This window comes from Macrosteles quadrilineatus, unplaced genomic scaffold, assembly GCF_028750875.1.
Source record: "Macrosteles quadrilineatus isolate MER2022 unplaced genomic scaffold, UCM_ALF_1.0 Scaffold_4__1_contigs__length_99947679, whole genome shotgun sequence".
Lineage (NCBI taxonomy): Eukaryota > Metazoa > Arthropoda > Insecta > Hemiptera > Cicadellidae > Macrosteles > Macrosteles quadrilineatus.
The window spans coordinates 40,063,581-40,088,653 of NW_026542597.1; the positions used below are offsets into that span (position 1 = coordinate 40,063,581).

A 25,073-nucleotide genomic window follows, 5' to 3' on the forward strand; every position below is an offset into this window, starting at 1 on the left:
AGGTTGTCAATGACAGAGTTTGATCAAGTTGTTTCAAAATAAATTTAGTAATTAAAATAATAAAAATGTTTCAGTGTTTTGTGTTCAACCATTGACAGCCTAGACCGAAATAATGTATTCAAGCAGTTGTATACCAAATTTCATTAAAATCGGTTTATGCCCCTGGGTGTTATAACCAAATCATGGCGTCCAGCATCATCTTACAGCCTCCATCTTGATGACAATTTCAGGGACGACCGAGGTCCTTAAAAATTGGTGTTTGGGCGGTTTTACATTCTCGGTCTTATATATTTTTACCACCCCAAGTTGCATGATCCCTGCCAGAACTGAAATATTTTTCTGCTACCCATCCCGACTAACGGGTTATGGCTGGGCTATTAATTTAAGGTCTTTTCCGTTTATCCCTGAACGGTTTCACGTACTCTTGAACTCTCTCTTCAAAGTTTTTAGTTTGAGTCCAGGGTGTCTCTGCACTGCACCCTCTTACACATACATGAGGACACAAATTTGAGGTTGGTCAAATTTGTGTATTTTGAAAAAAACTACAGCAGAAATCACTCATAAATTTTTGCTAGATAGTGTGGGTTCAAACCTCTCTAATCACCAATCTATGTGAGAATGCCATGACATGGAAATTTGATGTTTACCTGAAGCCGAAGGTTTACCTCACCAACCTAGATAACAAGAACGGATCTCTCAGGCGAGGACTACCTTCTATTTATTGGAGATCTCTTTCCACTAAAAACATGATAGTAAAATTAATGATCTACATAAATTAATTAACGTTGTTACCTATCACTTATTCTATGTAGTTTTATGTCTATCTTCCAAACAATCATATGATTGACAGATTAGAGGAAGGGGCGGACACAGATTCTGCTGATCTCCCCACGACAGACTACTCAAAACTGCTCTCTGCTGGACACAAGCTCTTCATGTTGCCGTTGGACGTGATCCTCAAGAACAACGTGGCTCTCTCGTACTTCATTGATTACATGTCCTCAGTCGGAGCCCAAGCTTACCTATTTTTCTACCTCAATGTTGAAGGTAAATTAATTTTTTAACAGTTTACCATATTTAATTATTGAGGTAATTCGTCCATAATTGCAACCCTGAAATTTATGTTTATGAATTTGAATTTGATTTCAAAATTTTTGGTCGTGTTTTATGTCGTTGTATCACACATAAGGTTGCACGTTACTTTTAAACTTTTAAGAACTCCCATTCCTGTAGAAATTATAGTTCAAAAGTTGTTGAAACTTTTGTTATTTTCCCACAAAAAAAATCCATAAATTATGAGAAAAACAGATTTTTGAAAAAAACCCCAGTTTTGGTTAAAATTAGTATGTTATTGTACGGTACGTCGGCATCGTACTGTACGTTTGGGATCAGGGATGGGGTGTTGTAATAAATAAACTTGTTACATTTTAAAAGGGCTCAGAGGGCCGCAAAGGGTATACGGTGTTGACGGGACTAATACATGGTGTGGACTGACGTGAGGAGAGGGGATTTAGGCTTGTTCGGAAAGGTGGTGTGATGGTGGCGTGATATGACGTCACGGGAAATAGCCATGAGCTGTTTTATTAGAAATATCGCCTGATTTTGCATATTGCCAACCTAAACAGAAATTGTGGTTACATGATGGTATGAGTGTCAAACTATTGTAACATTATGGTACAAATTATCAGAATATGGTACAATCCTCCCCTCTTAAGTTTTGTGATGCTATCGGTTACTATAATCTTGAAAACTTACAATCACAAATAACAATATCAGAATATCTTATTAATTTATTATTAAAATGAGAATGAGAATCAATCAATCATCAGTTCTAAATATATATATGTATATATGGTCAAAATATTGAGATAATATCACACATTAAAAACACAAGTAAATGAAATACACACTTAAAATCATAAACATTAATAGCATTAAACATTGAACCTTGATGATATTAAATATTGATAACACACATAATGGTACACACAATTCAATAAAAACACATTTGAAAATCATTGATAAGGATATATAATAAATAAATCTATATACAAGTCATGTCCGGGTATTCAATTAAAGGTCTAATCTTATTACAGGTTTGCGCTCCCGTACAGGAAAGCGTCTAGTAGGCGTCTGTCTGTTTACATTTGGCGATTTGTTTACATTTGGAGGCGAAGCCAATGACCCCGCTCCCTCAATGTTTTGGTTTGCGCCAGGTGACCTAGTCAATATCGGAGTTTTCTGCCCGACTGTGCCCGGAAGAGCTCGCATACCTTCGCTACTGTTCCCTGTCAGTGTGTGGTCTGGCGAATTTTGCAATGTTGCCGATTGTCTGTCTGGAAGCGACGTTGTCAGATCGTTTTTGGGAAATTCTACTACTAAATCTGACTGCTGCCCTAGCTTAGACTGTAAAGCTATCAACTGGTCTATGTGACGCTTCCACTGAACGCCTGATTCTAGTTCAACTAAATAAGTTACAGGACCCAGTTTTTCAATAACTGTAGCCTCTATCCATCTCTCCCTTCCCCTGTAATCTTTAGCTAACACAGGTTGATTAACAAATAATCTACGAGTTGTGACACCACCATAAGCTGAAACTTGTCTGTTTTGATTACTACTAATGACATCCTTCACATTAGGTCTAATTAAGTCTAACCTTGATTTCAGAGATCTACCTAACATTAACTCTGCTGGTGTTTGATTGGTTGTGGAATGTACTGTATTTCTGTATGTAAACAAAAAATTTGATAATGCTAAGTTCAAATCAGAAGTGTCTTGTAGTGCTATTCTAAGTTTGTGTTTTACTGTTCTTACAGCATTCTCGGCTAAGCCATTAGTCTTTGGGTTGTATGGTGGAGAAAATGTGTGTTTGATTCCATTTTTTTGCAAAAATGTTTGGAATTCTGTACTTGTGAAAGGTGGTCCATTGTCACTGACAATGTGATCTACTAAGCCAAATCTAGCAAACAATTCTCTAAGATGAGATATTGTGTGTTTCGCTTGCGTTGATGGAACGGGTAACACTTCCGGCCACTTTGAATAAGCATCTTTAATTACTAAAAATAACTTTGATTGAAAAGGTCCGAAAAAATCAATATGAATCCGGGACCACGCCTTATCTGGTACATTCCAAGTGTGCAAAATCGACTTGGGCGGAGTTACACGTTCCTTCAAGCATGATGTACAATTACCAGCAATTTGTTCAATATCTAAATCGATATTTGGCCACCAAACATAGGATCTTGCCAACGCCTTCATTCTTACTATCCCTACATGGCCATTGTGTAATTCTTGTAAAATATGTGTTCTAAACTTGCTTGGGATGACGATCCTGTAACCCCACATTAGGAGTCCTTGTTCAAAAGTTAATTGTGACTGTCGCACAAAAAATGGATTTAACATAGGATCCCTCTCATTTACGTCATTTGGCCATCCAAATCTAACATAACCTATCACTCTACTTAGTATAGGATCTAGTGCTGACTCTCGTTTTACTTCTACATAACTTAGAGGAAGTTCACTCTCAATTAAACACTATAAATAGGTACCTACAATATTTACATTTAAGTCATTGTCATTGATTTCATCGTTCACAGGATTACTTACTGGTAAACGTGATAGACCATCAGCATTTCCGTTACATTCGGATTTAACATAAGAAATGTCGTACTGATAACCTGATAGAAACAATGCGTAGCGTTGGAGCCTACTAGCTGCAAATGCAGGTAAACCTTGTTTAGGTCCAAAAATAGCTACAAGCGGTTTGTGGTCTGTTTTTAACAAAAAATGGTTACCATACAAGTACTGGTTGAATTTCTTTACTCCATACACTATACTAAGAGCTTCTTTGTCAATCTGTGAATACTGCTTTTCAGTATCATTTAACACTCTACTTGTAAATGCAATAGGTCTTTCAGTACCATCTGTTTGAATTTGACTTAGAACTGCACCTATACCATAGGCACTAGCGTCACATGCTAACGTTAACTTTAACTTAGGGTCAAAATGAGCTAGTACTTGGGCTGATACTAGTTTTTGCTTAACTTCTTCAAAAGCTTTCTTACACGCTAAATTCCATACAAATTCAGTGTCTTTCCTCAATAACATATACATAGGGGTAAGTATGGTTGAGATTCTAGGTATGAAACGAGCGTAGTAGTTAACTAAGCCTAAAAATGCTTTTAATTGGGTGACATCTTTTGGTTCTGGGGCGTTTACAATGGCTTTGACCTTGTCTTGTGAAGTTTCCAACCCTCGTTTGCTTATGACAAACCCTAGATACTCTAAACTTTCACAGAAAAATTTACATTTACTTTTACTGACTGTGAAACCATTGTCTTGTAGTCGTTTACAAACTAACTTTAATTTACTAATATGTTCAGAGTCATTTTGTCCTGTTACAAGAATGTCATCTAGAAATACCGCTACACCTGGTATTCCTTGTAAGGTTTGCTCCATTGTGCGCTGAAAAATACCAGGAGCAGATGATATGCCATAACATAATCTATTGTACTCAAACAAGCCCTTATGGGTGCTAATTGTACATAACTTTTTACTTTCATCATCTAGTCTTAGTTGTTGATATGCTTGTGACAAATCTATTTTAGAGAACCTGTCTCCATTTTACAAACTGGAGAACAATTCTTCAATCTTAGGTAAAGGGTGTCTGTCTATCTCTAAGAAAGGATTTAGCGTTACTTTATAGTCTCCACACAATCTTAACTGACCATTTGTTTTCAAAACTGGTACTACAGGGGTAGCCCATTGGCTTGAATTTACTGGTGAAATAATACTCTCAGCTTCTAAACGTGCTAGTTCTGCTTCTACTTTATTTTTAAGTGTGAAAGGTAAGGTCCTTGGCTTATGATATTTAGGGGTTGCATTAGGTTTTAGTTTAAGTTTGACTGGTTCTCCCTTAAAACAACCTAGCTTGTCTGTGAAAACATCAGGGAATTCCTCATACAACTGTTTAACTAGCTGCTTGCCCTGCTGATGTACTGTGACATTTGTTTGTTTGTTTACATTGGTAACTGCGGTGTCGGCCACCTCAGTCGGCGCGCTAGTGTCGACCATTCTGCTAGCAGAACAGCTGACAGGTGTACCAACTGAGCTGTCATCCACAGATGATTGAACATTGTTTACTTTACTACTGTTTTTGATACTAACAACTAGCTGCAGTGCTTTCATCCAATCCCTACCTAACAATGGGTTTGCACCGTTAGGGACAACATACAGCTCTAATTGTTTACAAATACCTTCATGTTTTACATTTACACATAGTTTACCGATAGGTACGATCTTTTCGTGTGTGTACGAACTAAGAACTAAGCTTGTTGGTAGTAACTTTACGTGACTTAACTTTACTTTGTAATCTTTTTCAGATATAACTGACACACAAGCTCCGGTATCAATTTCAAATAGGATCTTTTTGCTCTCTACCTCTAATTGCACTCTAATTGGTTCTACTTTTTTCCTAACTTCTACTCCCTGTACCTGAAATAAGTTAGATATGTCATATACCGTGTCTTCGTCTACACTTTGTTCAGGGACATTTTCTGTTACATAATGTTGCCTAGCATTAGCATTACTGTACTTTGAATTAAAATACGACTTATTTCCTCCCCTAGACTGTCCATTAGTCTTAGATACATCATTATACTGTTTACTAAAATGGGGCCTATTTGCACTTCTACTCTTAGATCTACAAGCTTTTTCAAGATGTCCTTTCTTCTTACAGAAATTGCAATTGTACTCACGATACCGACATTGCAGAGTATTGTGATTGTTCTTTCCACAGCAGTTGCACTCCCGGGGCTGTGACGTTGCCGAACCTCTGTTGGCTGCGAATTTTCCCCCGCTTCCGCTCGGTGCTGTCCTTGTCGTCTGGCTGAGGCGCTGAAGTCGTCCTCCTGGATTAAGCGTCATCTGGGCTGCTCCTTTCTCGGCGAACTCCATTGACGTTGCCAGCTGTACTGCCTTGTCGTAGGTCAGGTTATCCTCCCCCAGCAGTCGTCTCTGGATGTGGTGGTTCTTGAGGCCTGATACCAGTCTGTCGCGTAGATGGTCTGGAAGCTTGTCCCCAAACTCACAATGTTGCGATAGCTGCTTAAGTTGTACGATATAATCACTCACTGTTTCGTGTTCTAACTGATGTCTGCGGCTGAATTTAAAACGTTCTGTAATAAACGACGGTTTCGGGTGTAAATGTTTACCGACCGTGTCTACAATTTCCTCGTACGTCTTGGACGAAGGTTTATCAGGTGTGATTAAGTCCTTTAACAATTTATACGTCCTGACTCCCATTACCGTTAGTAGTGTGCTCGCTTTCTTTGTGGCATTAATCCCGTTGCAGTCTACAAAAAGTTCAAATCGCTCTGTATACGATTGCCAAGTTTCTTCGGCGCTGTCAAAAGGACCGATATTACCAATTGTTGCCATGTTGGTGGAAAAATACGTTTCCGCTAACTGTCCGAATTGCTCGAAATAACTTTCAGTCAACGGCATAAGTGCCTTTTTTACACTTAATTAACTTTAATATTACGTCCATAAAACAAAGAATAACGTTATGTTAGGTGTACCTTTCTACACTCACGAAAACGTTTCCGCCAAGAATATGAGTCTGAGTCAATATTCGCGGTTGTTTGACGTTCGTCGACCGTTTCTTCACGTTCACTTGTCACTTTGTTCACTTGCACTGTCACTTTGTTCACTTGCACTGTCACTTTGTTCGCGAATTTAAGTTTTAAAACGCGATAATATTCCGTGTTCCTCGTCGCCAGTTGTACGGTACGTCGGCATCGTACTGTACGTTTGGGATCAGGGATGGGGTGTTGTAATAAATAAACTTGTTACATTTTAAAAGGGCTCAGAGGGCCGCAAAGGGTATACGGTGTTGACGGGACTAATACATGGTGTGGACTGACGTGAGGAGAGGGGATTTAGGCTTGTTCGGAAAGGTGGTGTGATGGTGGCGTGATATGACGTCACGGGAAATAGCCATGAGCTGTTTTATTAGAAATATCGCCTGATTTTGCATATTGCCAACCTAAACAGAAATTGTGGTTACATGATGGTATGAGTGTCAAACTATTGTAACATTATGGTACAAATTATCAGAATATGGTACAGTTATGGTCCCTTAATTATTAACAAAATAGTGCAACCTCGCATTGCTGTAAAAATTACGGTTCAAAAGTTATTGCAACTTATGTTATTTTCCTGCAAAAACCAATAAAAAAATGGAAAAATTCATTTTTTGAAAAAACTTGAATCTGATTAAAATTTGTCTGTTATGGTCCTTATAATTCTAAACATAATAATGCAGCCACCCCCATTGCTAAACAATTACGATTCAAAATATTGCAACTGTTGACATTTTCCCTATAATAGTTACTCCTACCGCTTACCCATACAAGCCAATGGGAGAAAGTATGCGTCATATTAGCCTATTAATACCGTTTATTTGTATTCTTTTACAATTGATGTGGCATAATAGATGCTCTAGATTACAACAGGTTATCCTTTCAATTTGGTTTGGTTAAAATAAAACGTTTTTGTTTTTGATAAATCAGTGATTGAAATCACCACTTTGTCGGTAGATCAATTAAACTATGTTCATTTTCATTTTAAAACTAGCTACAGCTTTAACATGGGAATGGTCTGTCTAGTTCTGTCCTGTCTATGAGTTGCCATGTACGCAGGATGGCGAGTATCAGTGGAACAGCAGATGTCAGACCTGGCGCTGCAGAAGCTCAGGTCTCCGTCAGAGCAGGACGTTGGTGTAGACGTGTTGGCCGCCCTGGAGCACACATCAACACCACAACAGGTCCTGGACAGGATACGAGAGGCAGCTTACAGCATCTTTGAACAGTATCTGTCTGAGAAGGTACAATTCACTAGTATTAAGGTCAATTTACACACATCAGTCCAGTCACAGTTCAGTATTCAAGATTCAAGATTCAAGATCTTTATTCGTCACTAAGCAATACAAGTATTACAATAGACATCGTCAATTTTTTTTTTTTAATACTACATACAGTTAATTTCCTGTTAGAGTAGGCCTAATAGCAAGAATGCACCAAGTGAGTAGCAATCACTCTTTAAAATACAACAGTTAACATAATTAACTCTAAAATAAATAAATTAACAATTTACATGTCAATGATCAAAAATAAAATCTGTAAATATAATAACAATCAATCAATTGTAACAATTGTGTCCGCAGTTCCTCAGTCAAATGTCCGTCCGTTGTTTTTTAGTCGGCCTTCTGTCACGTCTACAGTGATGTTACAGTCAAGAATTTTTTTATAAACTCCATATTCTAACAATATTTCATCATCCTTCTTGATGATTGTTACAAATAGTACTTGAAATATGAACACATTTTTTTTTAAACAAAAACACTATTTTTAATGTCTAACACATACATCGCATGACCGTGAACAAACAAGGCGTCTGAACAATCCCAAAATATCAGTGGGAAGAAATCTGAAATCGACTAATGGACGATGGCAGAGCGACTGACGGACCTGTGTCGGATGAGTGTAGAAAGGGTAAAAGAAAATACATTAATGAATACATTTTTTGACTGAAGTGACTGAACTGTGATGTGCCGGAAGTGGTGTGTCTGAATCGACTTTTATTATTTTTTTAACAAGAACTATCAGGTTCTTTTCTCAATGAGACAAAGAAGAATAATTGTGGGCCAGGAAAGTAATTCCGTCACATTAACTAGGTGATGGCATGTTTAAATTTAAATTTATTGGTCTCATCATCAGTTTAAAAGTGCATTATTCATAAAATGTAGTCGTTTATTTTATCTTGGCAAAATTGAACTAAGTTAAGGTTGGTGAGCTGTGTGACCTTTATGTTGTTTTACTAAAAATCTTATATTTTTAGTTTTTACAAAAACATTTCCAAATATTTTTTTAAACATATTATTTTTTTCTTTCCCTCGAGTTGTTATGTTTGTTTTTTTTTACTCCCTAGGCCTCACCTAGACTTAGGATAGAAGAGTCTCTAGTCAAGAGGTTACTGCTAAGGATAAGAACAGAGACTCCAGTAGAGACGTGGTTTGACGAAGTTCAAGCGGCGGTTTACGAGAAATTACAGGTCAGTGGTGCGCATTTAAGATAAAGAATTAAAAAATAATTTATAGAAAAAATTAAAGTTTTAAAATAAAAATTTCTGTATTTTCTGCAAATTTTCTACAATTGAATGGCAAACTGCCCACAATGATGTGTTTCAGGAAGCCAACCAAGGAACTTTAACATCGCTTGGACCATCTTATCATCATTTAGTGCTGCCATCGTAACTCTTTTACAAAACAAAATATACCATGCGTAATAAGAAAGTTATTCTACACAAACTTTGATTTAAGAAAACTGTCAGTTAAAATGTCATATGGTGGAGCCATTCAAGCATGTTAGAACGTCTCCTTGTACTAAATGAGTTTGGGTATTGTCATTTGTGTTTTACTTACCAAATTAAATCATTATTTAACATGAGATTGGTTTAATTAACTTTAATCATTAATGTTATACTTGCATACAGTTTGTAAGGTATTTATTTCTGTGCCTCAGACTGAAGAGAAATTTCTGAATGGGTTCCGCAACAACGTAGCGTATGTGAAGCTATTGGCCGAGCTTGAGCTACTAAAGGAGCCGCTGAAGAGTGACGATGAGGATACGGGGAGTGTAGACGAGCTCAGTCTAGGCTCTACATCTGAGACAGCCAGTCTGTCTTCACTGACTCTGACCTTGGACCACAGAGAAGGTACCACTTTTCTTGTATCTGTTGAAGGGGGCTGTCCTGGAAACCAAAATGACTTTAAAATCCCACCAATGATATTTGACAATATGTTTTGTCGTAATTCCGTAACCCAGATTGGTTCAGAATCCATTGTAGAAACATCTTTCTAGAAAAAAAGAAAGGTCTTTTAGGTTAGGAGAGCTCTGTCTGTGATTGTGGTCCTCTGCCACATGAAGCTACAGTATGAGATTTCTCACCTTATCTAAATTAAAACAACATTAATATGACATTAATTATCTTAAGCTGTACTGGGTTTGGTGCGTGGATGTGTAGTAATTGTTAGAGCAGTGAAACTATAACTGTTAGGCACTTGTGATATTCAATTCAATTATCAATGATTTAAGATGGGGACGCCACTATGTGCGTATTTTAACCCAAATATGAGTGAAGGATGAGTGTAGGATGAGTGGCGCGATCTTGTAGTCTTGTTAGTGACTAAGGCCAACATGTTCCTTAGACACAGCTGTTAATTAATAGCCCATACAGCTAATGGCAACTAACGGACCTACAGTTTATTGTGGAATCCGATCCACATTTTTTCCTTGTAATTAACGAATTGGTCTAATTATTAGGATAGTACTGCGGATAGTCGTAGTACTCACTAGTGCGGACGTTAATCCACACCAGGGAGTATCTCATCCACAGTGCATCCCTATAAATATCCACAATTCGTGACCTCCTAGTAGTTGGATTACAGGACGACGCCACCCGTCCCAGTAGATAGATTGCCCTATCAATTTTATGATTCATTTACTTGCTTTTGATTTGTTTCATGTTTTTTATCTTCTATTACTACTATTTTTCAATGATACAACTAATTGTTTCATCATTATCATTGAATGCAATAGTAATATGGAGTGATGCCACAAAATTCTAATTTCTTTGGAGTGTAAGCTTCTTGATTGATGGATTTTCAACTTGCATTCTGAGAAGTTTTTGTTTGTAAGTACAAGTCGGAACTGTTTTGTTAACACATCAACAATTAATTTTAAAGGTTTCAAGATTTGAGAGTCATGTTTTTTGCCAGGCATAATGTGGGTTTTGAGTAATTTGCAGCAGCATTAGGTTTTTCTCGTGATGACAGGTTCTGGAGACAGTGTTGAAGGCAGCAACCATCTACAAGCTGTGGTCAATGTTACTCCAGCCAGTCCCACCCACAGTGCACTGACTACACAGAACACTGACTGTAAGGGTCCTTACATGCTGTCTGCGGAGATTATTGAAACTGGTATGTCTCACCACATATAACTCAGTTTCTTGAGATACAGAATCTGGATAGATATAATAGCAGCTTGTGTTGATGATATGAACAAACAACTGGCTAGAGACAACTTGTACAATTGGTGGATTTGTAAGTGTGTATAGTTGAACAAAGTGAAGAATCACATTTTACAGATTGTCTAGGGTGCGTCCTCTAATGACAAAATATGCTTTTTTCTTCCTACTGTGTTCCTATCTTTTTAAAAATAATGGCGAATAGTTTTACTGGAAATGCAACATTATCAAAGCTTGCTACAATTCAAAACGTCAAAATAAATAATCTGATCCTGATCGTAATGGTGGCAGTTCACTGGACATGGAGTTATTTTATTAGCCTGGCCTCTAGTCTGTTACCTTCACTTTCGGTAAATTGGTTAGCTGTCCTCAAGACTATTTAGTATGACATCAATGTTTGTTTTATTTTTTCGTGTAAGAGTTTTGATCTTTTACATGTTTCTAGCTTTAAAATTGTTCCACTTGCAAAAAAACTAGTCAGTATTGTTGACGAAAATTGGTTTAGACTCTTAGGTAAGAAAAGAAATTTGATCTGGTCCAGGAAACTCATCTAGCCAGATCTGATGATTCTGAAACTGCAGGAAAATATGTACACTAGGAATGCCAGAATTAAGTCTTGCTTTAAAGGTTATAAACAGTTTTTAAAATTAGAGGAGATTTATTGATTATTAAAAACCACATTGGCTGGAACATTTACATGGTTAGATTTATTTAAGGCTACTTACATTTGACTCTTAAACTTCATTTAATCCAATTAAGGTCATTTAAGTTTGAATCTTTTTTAGGGGTAGTCAATGAAAAGGGGAAGACGTTTGGGATCTATGCGATGTCTGTCACCAAGAAATACGACTCTGGCAGCAAGGAAACCTGGCACATATACAGACGCTACTCAGACTTCTATGAACTCCATCAGAAAGTCAGAGATAAGGTTGGTTTGATAAACTAACTTGAAAATTAAATTACCTCAAACTTAACATTCAAATACTTCTCATTTACCGGAACGGATTTATCAAAATAGCTAGGAAATAATATTAGCCGGTCACAGATTGATCCTAGATTTTTCAACAAAGGTATTAGTTTTGGATAGGAAATATTTATGTTTCACACCTCAAAATTCACCATCTTGAATTGGGTATTTTCATTTCTTAATTTTGCATGCAAAGACAGTGTGATAGACAGTTGAATTTTTTTTATTAATGTTATCTAAGTACTGAATAAGTATTATGTAATATTACTGCTTTACTTTTAAATCCCATCACAAATTTTAAAATGTTAAATCATAGTGTTACTTACTTCCCTACCTACTAGTGATACTTAATGGCATTAGATGAAAAATGTGGTACCTTACTTTACCTCTTCAACTTGGGTCTTCATGAATTCAGTCTTTCAAACTGTTATAAGGCTTCTTTCCTTGATTTATTGCTCCAGGCTCTTCTCTCGGGGGGTACTCCTCAAACTTTCTTGTATTGATTAGTAAAAAACAAACATGTTTATCTCATTTTATTTATTAAATATCCTCTATTAATTTTTTATGTGTAGCTCCATACATATCCATACACCTCTTTTGTAACAGTCCCATATTGTTTCCCGCAGTACGCAGATCTGGGAAAGCTCCAGTTCCCTGGCAAAAAGACATTTCACAATATGGATCGTCGAGTGCTGGAACGCCGGATGAAGATGCTCAATGACTATTTGCAGACACTGCTGCACTCCAGTGTTCTAGCCTCGCACCCGAGTCTGCGTGCGTTGCTGTTGACGTTCCTTGAGCCCGGCGACTACGACAAGGGAGTCTCAGGCGGCCAGATTGTCAAGACGGTAAGTTATGTCGAACTGTTGTGTCTCACAGTGGTAGTTTATGCGTTTAAAACCCAGTTACTGATCACAGAATGAATGGTTTTGTTATGAACAAAAGTACAGTAGACCCCCTCTTAACCGACCCTGATGGGACCGGACCTAGGTCGGATAGCTCAAAAGGTTGGTTAAAATGGGCAATCCCTAAAAATGCAACAAAATGAACTTCTATTAATTTAAAATAATATAATCATTATTTTGAAGTCGTACTTGCATTATTTTTAAAATAACTACACTTATCTCCTTTTTTCGTATTCGTAGAAAGTTCACAAGTATACACAAAACACTGTTAAGTCAAATACAATAATAGGTTTTTTACATACCTCAGTCAAATAGTCCAAAAATGGTATTGCTCAACAGCTTACATGTTTCGTTGCGAAGACAACATTATCAAAGCTTGCAACTCGTCAAAAACACATTTAAAACACAAACACGAACACAGAAGACATTAATACGGTACGAATACACAATTGACATTTAGATAGCGCTATCATAATACTGATTTGGTCAGGCGCTATCTAAATGTCAATTGTGTATTCGTACCGTATTAATGTCTTCTGTGTTCGTGTTCGTGTTTTAAATGTGTTTTTGACGAGTTGCAAGCTTTGATAATGTTGTCTTCGCAACGAAACATGTAAGCTGTTGAGCAATACCATTTTTGGACTATTTGACTGAGGTATGTAAAAAACCTATCAACTACCTTAACAATATAGTCCAGGGGCCGAAAACATGAATTTTGATTAAGTCAAATACTTTCCATGGGATGGTATAGTTGTTGGCAAGAGTCAATAAAAATTCTTATTTTAATAACTTTAGTACTGTAATATTAGTTGGTGCTTTCCAAATCTATTGCAATACAGTACAAAACTTTTTGTCAAAATTAAAGATACTAGCAACCATTTTGTTACAAGACAGGATGATTATTTATAGCCTCTCATTGTAATCTCACGGCACAAAAACTATCTTGAAAAACTATCAGCTAAAGACAATTTTATTGTTAGCTAGTAAGGTGCTGCTAGGACCTTGTTTTTGTTTACAATTTTTTTCTTGTTATTTCAGTTATTAGAACCTTGTTTAGCCAAATATACGATCAAATCATAAGCAATAATTTGTTCCCTAGTTATTTAACCAAAAAGTAAATCATGAAATTAATCCTTAAATAATAGAAAAAAGGTTTTGTCGACACTAGCGCTTAATGTCACCAACATAAACTAAACACTTAAAATGAGGGTTAAATGACTGGGTCTTGGTAGAAACGTAAAAGAGCTTCTGCGGTCGTGTCGTAGAATCACCATCATCGTCTCCCCACTGCTGGCCCTACCCAAAAATATTGAGTACCCGCAGATCCCTACAGTTGATATTATTACATTGTTGCACAGTTGGACAACCTGCTAGTGAACCCATTGAAGGCTGTGGTTGGCCAGACTGTCCGCACTCTACCTGATAATCTCCTCAGCACTGTGGATGGAGTGATGGATGGCCTCAGCAAGGTGCTGCAGTACAGCGGAGTCAAGCCTTCCAGGGACGACAGCATTGACGCAGAGTCCTGCAAAGTGGGCGCTTCTTTAGACATTGAGGTAGAGGATTTTTAAATCATTTTCAACCAGTGTCGCCTTTATATTTTGACCTTTACACTTTGGATTTTTAAATGGTTTGAAAAATATCATCGTCCAATGTTAAGATTATTTCCGGTTACGTAGGGTTATCATTTTCATTAGAGTATCTTTATTTCTATTTTGTTCTTAAGTTGAACTAATATAGGTTTAGATTACCTGGTTGCTGTCAAAACGATCCCTGGAAGTGCATCGAGTACAGCTGTTTCGTACTGTCAAAAATTGGAGCACATCTTGAGACTACGAATGTCTTTCTGATGATCCCTTGTGTGCAGTTCTTCAAAAAATTTTAATCAAACAGAAAATACATTAAATGTATTGTCTTGAGTGTTTTGATCGCTTAATGTATTTTCTGTTTAGTTCAAATAGAACTCCATATGACGGATCATTAGCAAGACATTCTTGACCTGAAGTTGTGCTCCATTTTTGACAGCATGAAACAGCTGTGGCCTTGTAATACCAAGGATCGTTTTGGCAGCAACCAAGTAATATAAACTTATATTAGTTTCATTTAGACGATCTCAAGGCCATTCCATCAAGAGAAATGTTGATTAATAGGATTAAATTATCCATTTCTTACTATTTTGTAATCATTAAAATGTATAAGTTCTAGTATAGGTCAAATACTTATATGTTAAATAGAGGCACTGAGCATAGTAAATAAATAAATATACCTGATCCCTTTGTTATAATTTGCTTCAGTAAGCAAACCGATTGTAAAAACAATCAGCGGAACACGTAAGATTTTATAGAATATGTTATTTTCCAGACTGACGACAACATTCCCCTCCGCATCATGTTGCTGATGATGACGGAAGTGTTTGAGTTGAAGAGTCGTAACCAGTGGCTGCGTCGTCGCATTGTCACATTGTTGCGGCAGATCGTGAGAACCATGTTTGGCGACATAGTCAACAGACGTATCGTGGACTACGTGTTCGCTCTCACCAGTCCTCATCAAGTTGCTGACTACCTGCGCTCTTTCAAGTGAGTTGTGGAATGGCTTTTTAAGGATGAAGTTTTCCAATTAAGAGACAGTTCTTCTCATTTTGAGACCTGCCTTTTTTTCTTTTTTTATTGATAGGTAGACCTACAGCGTAAAGTGAGCTCTGAACTAACAGGTCACAGCACTATCTATTACAGCTTGTTCCTATGAGGACGTTAGACGCCGCGTTGAGCGGACGTTAGCAAAATGTGAAACCATACACATGACAGTGGTAGACGCGGCGTTAGTTGAACCAGTCACTACTCCAGTGCAACTGCAAACGTAGCGTTTGAAGTGAAAACTACAAATGTCACATTTTGGCAAGGTTTGTTCATTTGTTCCTGGGTACTTGACTAACGCGCGTTTGGCTGGTCTAACGCCCTCATGTGAACAGTGTGTTAGATAAAATTCTTTGGTAGCACGTGAACCTGGGCTACAATACATTTTTACAAGCACAGTCAAACAATTTTTAAACAATATTTTTCATTAAAAAATTTGAATGTTCTAGTGGATTTTGAATCTAGATACTGACTTTGTTGTAGATACTTAACTTAACTAGCACAACCCAATGTGTTATGTTGCAGACATTCCTATTGGCCACATGGTCTCAAGGCTGAGCCGAAGCTACCGAGAGATGAGATGACCAGAGCTAGGACGAGAGTTGCTGCCAAGATAGCTCTACTCTCCAGCCTTTCTGGTACGTCCAGTCAAAACTTGCAATTAAATCATTCCCATTCGGCCACTTGCCTTTTTTTAAAATATATAAGATTAGGGCTATATATTTATATAATAGATATACTTTTTCATTTTGATGTCCCTAGAGGCCAAAAACACCATTTGTTCAAATTTGTATATATAGATTTATATACGTTTGTGAAAGCAATAACTTGAAGAATTTTTGTCCGATGTTGATGAAATTTGGTTTGAAGGTGTAAGGCGAGTTAAACTTGTATGAGTTTGCAAACCAACATGATGGGACCGTGGGAAAAGGGTTTTACAGGGGGTTTTTATGTGTTAAAAATTGGTTTTTATAATTTTTGACCCTCAAAACGCAAAATTTCCAAATTTATCTCTAGACTATTTTAAAGAGCTTAAACAAATAATTTAGTATACCAAAGTCTTTTTGTACAATTATTGGTTGTGGAAAAAATTTAAATAATTGCAAATTTAAAATTCCCATGTTATTCTTATTCTTATTGAGAATAATGTAAAATGTTGTAGTTTGCTTGTTTATGGAAATATTTTAATCAAACTTGGCAAATTTATTTATTTTATACTTACCTTACCTCCTTGGCCATTCAAACCTAAGTTGGTTTTTGATGTCGCCAACAAGTTGCCTCCAGTGTTTTCTGTCTGCTGCTTGGTCAATTGATGTCCCCATGCGCTGAAGGTCTTTCCGCACCTGGTCTCCCCATCGTAGTTTGGGTCTTCCTAGTGGTCGGGTCCCTCGTTGTCGTCCATTTGTAGCTATCTTCAGGAGACTGTTTTCTTCTCTTCTCGCTATGTGTCCTGCCCACCTCAATCTTCGGCTCTTAACAATAGCTACTATATCTGGGTCTTTGTAAAGTTCTCGTAGTTCTCTGTTTTTCCTTATCCGCCATATTTCATTTTCTTTTATAGGGCCAAAAGTCTTTCTTAATATCTTGTTCTCAAAGAAGATTAATCTCCTTTCGTTTTGTTTGTATTTATTTTATACTAATATTTGATTAAAAACATACATTAGCCTCCCTGTAGCATCATCACCTAGGTACTTAGGTATGTTATTTAAATAGATTTAATTTAAAATCAGTTCAGGCAAATGGAAATTCGCTTAGTCTGCAGGATTTCTGCGGCGGGGGTATTTGAATTATCTCCGTAACTGTTAGACATACAACAACGCTCCAATATTCAAAATTATTTCTTTTTTTAAGCTCTACAATATAGTTTGAAAGGAAATTGTGAAATAATGTGTTTTTAGGGTAAAAAATAGGAAAAACTAATTTTAAGCCCCTCTCACACGGGGCGAGTTTACAAGCTACAAGCCGGATTTTTTACATGCAGCTAGTAAAATAGCTCAGTGTGAACGACGTACTCGCTCAAAAGCTGCTTGTAAAAAAGCTCTGGAAAAAGTTGAAGCTGCCGCTACTTTACACGCCAACTCGCCAGCTTTTGAGCGAGTAGGCGTGTAAAGTAGCCCAGTGTGAACACAGTTGCTTGTGCTTGTGCGCATTATTCAAATATTTCGGAGGAATATTATATGGAATATATGGTAGTTCAAGCCAGCTACTAAGCGAGTGGAAAAAGCATCGATTGAACGACTACAAGCGCACTCTCCAACTTGCCGGCTCCTTACACGCTGGCGAGTAGCTTGTAAACTCGCCCCGTGTGAACGAGGCTTTAACCCCCTTAAACCCTGTTACCATTGTCCAATCATGCTGGTTCACGAACTCTTTCGAAAAAAGGTAAGTTTACACGTTTGTACCAAATTTCATCGAAATCAGATCATTTTTGCTCGATTTATCGCGACAATGGACACATATATATATATATGAATTTGAACGGAGGATGTTTTTGGCCTCTGGGGAACTCAAAACTAAAAAGTAAATTGGTCCCGGGTCTATCCAACGGTAATAGCTTAATCCCTATATGGGAAATTCGCAAAAAAGCTATACGTGGCATCTCATTTCATTATTTGGCCCAAACAATGCGTTCCGATGTGTTGGGATGATAGTAAATCTAATCTAATTCAATAATTATATCCTAGTTCAAGAATCAGCTTGCCTGAGTAGAGAATATGAATATAGTTATTTATACCAGCCCATCCAAGTATGTAGCTGTTCTTTTGTTCCAGACGAGCTGAAGCACATACTGGGCAGTGAGACGTCTCGCCGCGGACTGCTCTCAGTATTCCAGCTGTTCCAGCATCGAGTGCTCAACCGTCGTCTGCTCTATGTGTTGCTGGAGGGTGTGCTGACGACACTGTTCTCCCACGACCACCCACTAGAAGCCATCTTCACACGGCTCCACTCCCGGTCGCCACGCGTCGTCAAGAATAACCTCGCTCGAGCTGGCGCGCGCCGGTGATCACCGTTCCTACTCTAGGCTGGACATGTTTCATAGTCTACATATATATTTTTTATGTATTTTTCAGGTGTGAAAAATATCTCGGCGAGTAATTTGTATGTGGTGGCTATTCACTATTGAAATACCTTTTTGAATGCATATGCAAAACCACTCATATGCTTGTTTTAGGATATTATCAGGGGAGATAACAAAAACTCGTTAAGCTTCTTCTGTGTGTTAGTTTCATGGGGTGGTTAAAAATTTAATTAATTCACGACCAAATATCGTTATGAATTAACTGGAAGAGAAACTACTTCTATTTAATTATAATAAGTTGTTTTATTAGTCAACATTTTTTTAAGTGTACTTGGGGAACTGAACAATAATGATTTCGTTAAGGAGCATTTGAATAGTTTAAAAACTTGTTAGGAATAGTGTTGTTTTGTTCAAAAATTTACAGGTCTACTTTTTCATTCAATTGAAGTATTTCAAAAGTGAATAGTCACTAATAGTTTGAGCATTTTACTTAAACATTCCAAGAAACATGGTGAATGTGTTAAGAGTTACCATATGGTACCTGAATTGTATTGTTTTTATTTTAAAACAGGCTAAGTCCAAACTAAACGCCATTCAAATATGCAAGCCATGTTCATATCAGTAATGGTAATGTTAATTTTTTACCAATATTGCAATGTATTCTTATTTTTATATCAACATACGCCATACAGCTTTTGTGAACAGCAAATATTTTTGTAATTCGACCAAAATGTAAATGTTTATTTACCTAATCAATCTCATTCATTTATTTTTGTTTGTACCACAACATAAATCATCACAAACATTCGGGTATATTTACAAGTGCTTTACCCTCTTAATAAGATTCCTCAGATCTGGTATGAAGCACAAGTTCAGATATATTCTATTTAATTTACAATATTGTCTTCAATAACTTTTACCATGTAACCCTGCAAAACATCTTAGTTATGTTATAATTAATTGCGTTCTTTAGGTAAAGTATATTTCAGTCTCAAGAGATATTATAAAATATTAATGCAAAATATCAGAGCTTTATTTTTTATGTTTTGTGAGCAAATATATTTTACATTAATATTTTTTGCAGAACAAATAGCAGTTGATGTCAGGGTCGGTTTCATGAGAAAATTATTTAATCTACTAAATAATGTTTTAGACTTATTTTGTCTTATTTGCCTTTAAATCCTAAAAAAATAAAAAAAAAGGTTTTGTTGAAATATATCACATTTATTGCATTTGCAATAGAATAATATTGCTTACAGTTAACTAAATGCACGTTTGTTTACTCTAAAGAATTCTTCAGTTTCAAAAAAGTATGATTTCTACGGTTATGTTGTTTTGTAAACACGAGTTTGGTTGGCAAAACAGTAAAACAACGAAGACTATGTGCTGTGACTGTTCTATTGTCATTTGTTTGTAAGGACTTCCTATGTATTGATAGGGTTAGGCTAGGTTAACAATTGGTTTTTGTCTCTTGAGGTCATACACAAAACATTATTTTAATTTCACTTCTATGCATAAACATTGCAACGCTTTTGTATGCCCTCTCGATTATAATAAATCAAACATTCAATATTACTATTGTCACATTCCATCTTAGGATTTTGTTGAATATTGATTGATTTGGGAAAATTAGTCATGAATCTAACCTCTTGCTCCTTTTTATCCCTTTTTTCAGAGGTCATAAAAATGTCTGTGATCATATTTTAAAGAAAATAAAACCAATACATCTCAAATTCAATGTACTGAATATATGAATATAGACATTCTTCAATTCTTAAAGTTTTTTAGTGAGCTACTGGCATGGTTAACTTGAAGTCCAAAATCATCATAGAATCTAGTTTGTAGCACATAAAATGTTTGAAACTTCAAAGTAAAGCTATATCATAAAAACCTGCATTGACTCGTTCAGATCTCTGTTCTGGTTGCTTATTGTCTGATTATTTTCTAATTTTCTCACAAAAACTTTCTTTTGTCGGTTTTAAACAAATCTCTGTAGTCGAAGATTTATTTTCTAGCAAATTCATAATACTATAGAAACCCTCATATCCGACCTGGGCATAACTGACTCCTCAGTATATCCGACCTAGTGTCCAGCCGTCTACTTCGCAAGGTGGTCACACAATTTTTCCGGCAGCAAAACCTGGATTTTGTGGTCACCACGTGTACCTTTTACTAATGCTCCGCGAGTCCCCTGGTATTTTTTGGTCGGATCGGGCCAACAGATGTACCGAAGAATCTATTTGGGCGGAAAAATAATGATTAGTAGGAGTCAAGCCGAGTGTTAATTTCATCGATTGCAGAAATTAATTGCTGTGATGCTGAAAATTTATATTTTTTTTAGATTGTTGGGGATTTTTATGTTATGCCGCAATCGAGGTTGACGATGATGTTGCTGTGGCCATGGAAGATGCTCACAAATTTGGCGTGGTCACAAAAAATGTTCTCGATTTTGAAATTGCCGTAGGAGATCGTTCACGATCGCAGACAATGCTTTAACAGTCGGTATCTTCATGCGCTAACGGAGATTTCTGAGTGTTTGAGCAATTAAATTCAGTACTTGGCTGTCTGTGAAACCCTTTTGTCCTTAATCCAAACAACATTAATGGCACCAAAACTGGTTTTACCAGTTAATTTCACTATGCCAAATTCTTGGTTTTTTTCTTACTTATATCCTCCAAAGGTTTTTTCTCCTCCTGATATCCGCCCTTTTGGCCATCTGACCATGGCCCAGTTCTGTCATGATAACATTATTTGCTTAGTGACACAATCAAAATAAAAGAAATTACATCATACATTTTTTACTTTTGTAGAAAAATGTGTATGGCCCCATCCCATACTCAAGTGATAGACAATAGTCAGGTTTCTACAATCAAATTGTCACATCAGAATAGCATTAGCTTAAAGTGTGGAACACATTAAGTAATGAATGGTAGGCCTCCTAGCTGTGGACAGAGATACAACAATAAATTTATATGACCCTCTATGTTTAATTTATTTTGATAAGAGGATTGGATTTTTCAGTTTTGTGGATTTAAATAATTTTCATACTTAAATATATTCTTAGATTTATTTTCTGTTCTTATTTATCAATATTTATTAGATTAACTGTAAAAAAAAAAACACACAAAACTGTCAAAAGTTTCTTTGTATTGTGATAATTATATTTTTTGGTTGGTGTATTCCATTATACTACTATTATTGTTGTAATATAAATAGACAGAAAATATTTTGATTTAATTTTAATATTTAAATCATTTAGATACAGATAAGATTATTTTGTTTAGTTATAGATAACTTCTTTCTTATTTTTGCCCCTAGTTTGCTACATCATTATACAGATACTCTCGCTGAATGCTAACAATCATCCAACATCACTGGTTCTATCAAACAGATACTTTTGATATTAAAAAAATTCCGTCCTTGTTAGTTATTGTACATTTTTGTTTTTCTTGATACATAAGTATTTTATTAGGCCGTTATAGTTTGTAGTCAGTTAAGTTTTTTACAAGCCCAGCATATTAAGTTAGCAATAAGTTTTAAAGCAATCCTTCTTTCACAGTCCACAGGACCTATCTCGAGACCAATCACAGACTGAATGGGTTAGCGTTTAACGTTCATACAATCGCCAACAAGCGTCTACTCTGTATATACTATGCGGTATACTGTAACTGGTATGTGTTCATATTGTGTATTCTAGTGTACAAATGTAAGAAATTAATGTCCCCGTGTAGTGTACCAGTGTATTTAATACCTAGAAAAAGAAAATCAATTTCTGATGGTGTGCTTGTTGTGTAGTTTATTTTAATTCGGCAGTTTATAAAACCTATTTTGTTTTAATTTTTCAGTTTATTGAGTTTTTCCGTTAAAATGATTAACTTGGGCGTTGATTAAAGTTTTCTGCATTGGTTACTATTCATTGAGCTTTGTGAAGGCAATCTTGATGCTTGTAGTTTAATAAATGACAATCTAGATTATGCCAAATTGTGTAAAGCCTATTCTATCAACAATTTATTACCATACGTAAGACTTATATTGGAACGAGGCATTGTAAATGTAAAAGTCTGAATTCTATTTTATATGTTTAGTATTCATCACTAAACAGCACCCTATACTTTTTTTGCATGTGTTTACGCCATAGATTTTCCAGAATTGGACCTGTCTCTCCCATACCGAAGTCTGAGACAATAAGTAGCCTATTAGGCTAGCAACACACCTAACTTTAGTCCAGTACTGACTTGTTTACTTGTTTCTTGGTTCGGTGTATCTTGCCATCAGGCCTAAGGCCATTTGGATGGGCAAATTAAAGTAACTAAATTGTATTTTGATTTTCAGCAATGAACCAAACACGAATTACTATTTTCTCAATTCAATAAACATTAAATATAAATTTGTTCTTTATGGTCTTTATGCAAATCATATTATATCAGTATAGTAATTAGTGAATAGAAAATTTGTGAAAGCATTCTGATTATACTCTTTGTAGTTTTATCTCAATTGAAGTTTAAAACATAATAGTAAACACATTCCACATCTAATATATAAAACTATTAATGAAACCTAAATTTTAACATTGCTCCACATTTACAATATTAATATCAAAAGTGCTTGTTTGGTTTATTAAGTCTAGCTTTCTACTTATATTTTTACTGTCGGAAGGGAAAAGTGAAGTATTTGATGTGATGTTATTGTTAATTTTTCATCTCAAAGACAGCTAATGAAGTATTATTCCCATATATTTTTAATTCAACGTTTAATGTCACAACTATACGAGCATAGAAAAATAGAATAAATATAGACTGTCAAAGGAAGGCTCCTCGATTTGCCGTTAGAAGTCCCGTGAGGTTACGGCGCACACCGCTGCAGGCAAGGAGCGCAGGAGCCGTATGCTATAGGTCGATTAGCATTAGCGCGCAGGTTCTTTTCTAAGCGGTCGACCTATACCAGCAGACGCTGCAGCAGTGTGTACCGTAACTACACAGCAACTACACGGCACTCCTAGCGGTGGGTGCCGTAACATAAGCAAACTGCAGCACTGATGACAGTCTATATTTATTTTTTTTTGTCTGTGATACGAGTTAACAGTTCATTGCAAATTCATATACTTATTATTTGTAATATATATTGTTTGTAAAAAGATATTGAACTTTAAGAGCTACATTCTCGTAATGAATTTTATTCAACTATCTAAAAAAACATTATGCCAACATTTCTTAAAATTAATCAACTCTATTTGTAGGTAATTATCAATCAAATATTTATTTTTATAAATTTGTATTTTATACTCTGACGCTTTAATTATGTTAAGTTTATGGACCTTTTAAATTAGTTTATAACAGTGTAAAAAATAACTCTAGTTTATCAGTAAGCTTGCTGGTACTTAACACATTTAGATGACAATTAATTAACATCCAAATCCGAAAAAATGTTTTGAGGCTTTACACATATTTTTATCTTGGGAATTTTTTTATATAATAACTATAGTTTCAATTGTTTTTTATTTGTGGTTTTTGAATTTCATTTAATGATCATAATATTGTGTATTATTGTTAATCATACCAGTAAGCGGTATAGTCAGATTGTGATATTTTATAGTTTTAATTGTACATTCTTTATTGTCGAGTATTAATTGTATATTTTACTCTTGTTTGTCTTCTTCTTTTCCAACATTTCCGCATCGTAAGTGTCAATATTGCTTTCCTTGTTGTTAACTGTTGTACTTTATAAAGGTACATTGTACGCATTGTGAAAATGTAAAAATTCATTACGGTTAGCAATAAATATTATTTAATTAAAACTTGTTTACAAATTTTATTTTATATTTATCTCCTTAAACTATTGTTTGCCATTGCAATAGACATGTGCTCTATGTTGTTGAAATTGCAACAACATTCTCTTTGTGTGAACCAGCATGATGAGACCATGGAAATGGTGGGGGAGGGGAATCGAAAAAAATTTTCGATTTATTTTCAAACCATTCTGTAGGGCTTAAAAAAACTAATAATTTTGTATATTGAAGAATTTTGTCATACGCTTAGTCGTTAAGAAGAAAATTCCAAAACACTGTTAATTTATGTTTCCCTTGTTATTGTTATTGAGATTTAGTAAACTGTAGTTTTCTTTTTTATAAATATATTTTGATCAAATTTAGAAAATCTATTTATTTCATACTATACTATTAGCATTAACTACACTATAAAAAACAATTCATTACCTTCCCTGTAGCAGCAAACCTAGGTACGGGTTAAACTAACATTATTGAGCGGAGCGAGCGAAGCTCTTATACGTCGACTTTTATGCATTTCGTAATACGCAAACTCCTCCTAGACGGCTGAATCATTCGTTTTCAAATTTTGCATGGTGATAAAGACCATATCGGTGAGTGCCAACATCTATATGGCGTTAAAAAAGTCTCTCAGGAATCCGCCCCACTGGGTCTAAAAGTTTCAATGTAATCCTTATGGAAG

At 35.8% G+C, this 25,073-nt stretch overlaps 1 protein-coding gene across 1 annotated transcript in view; it reads left to right on the top strand.

The window, feature by feature from the left end:
- LOC128991520 (sorting nexin-13) overlaps positions 1-24,389 on the top strand; it is a 41,029-nt gene extending 16,640 nt beyond the window's left edge. The window contains exons 10-20 of the mRNA XM_054414470.1: positions 851-1,047; positions 7,701-7,885; positions 8,989-9,111; positions 9,582-9,774; positions 10,895-11,038; positions 11,871-12,013; positions 12,679-12,900; positions 14,316-14,513; positions 15,319-15,533; positions 16,116-16,228; positions 18,362-24,389. Of these exons, the coding sequence (XP_054270445.1) occupies positions 851-1,047; positions 7,701-7,885; positions 8,989-9,111; positions 9,582-9,774; positions 10,895-11,038; positions 11,871-12,013; positions 12,679-12,900; positions 14,316-14,513; positions 15,319-15,533; positions 16,116-16,228; positions 18,362-18,594 (1,966 nt within the window). The 3' untranslated portion in view covers positions 18,595-24,389. The remainder of the gene's footprint in view (positions 1-850; positions 1,048-7,700; positions 7,886-8,988; positions 9,112-9,581; positions 9,775-10,894; positions 11,039-11,870; positions 12,014-12,678; positions 12,901-14,315; positions 14,514-15,318; positions 15,534-16,115; positions 16,229-18,361) is intronic.
- Positions 24,390-25,073: the final 684 nt, after the last annotated feature.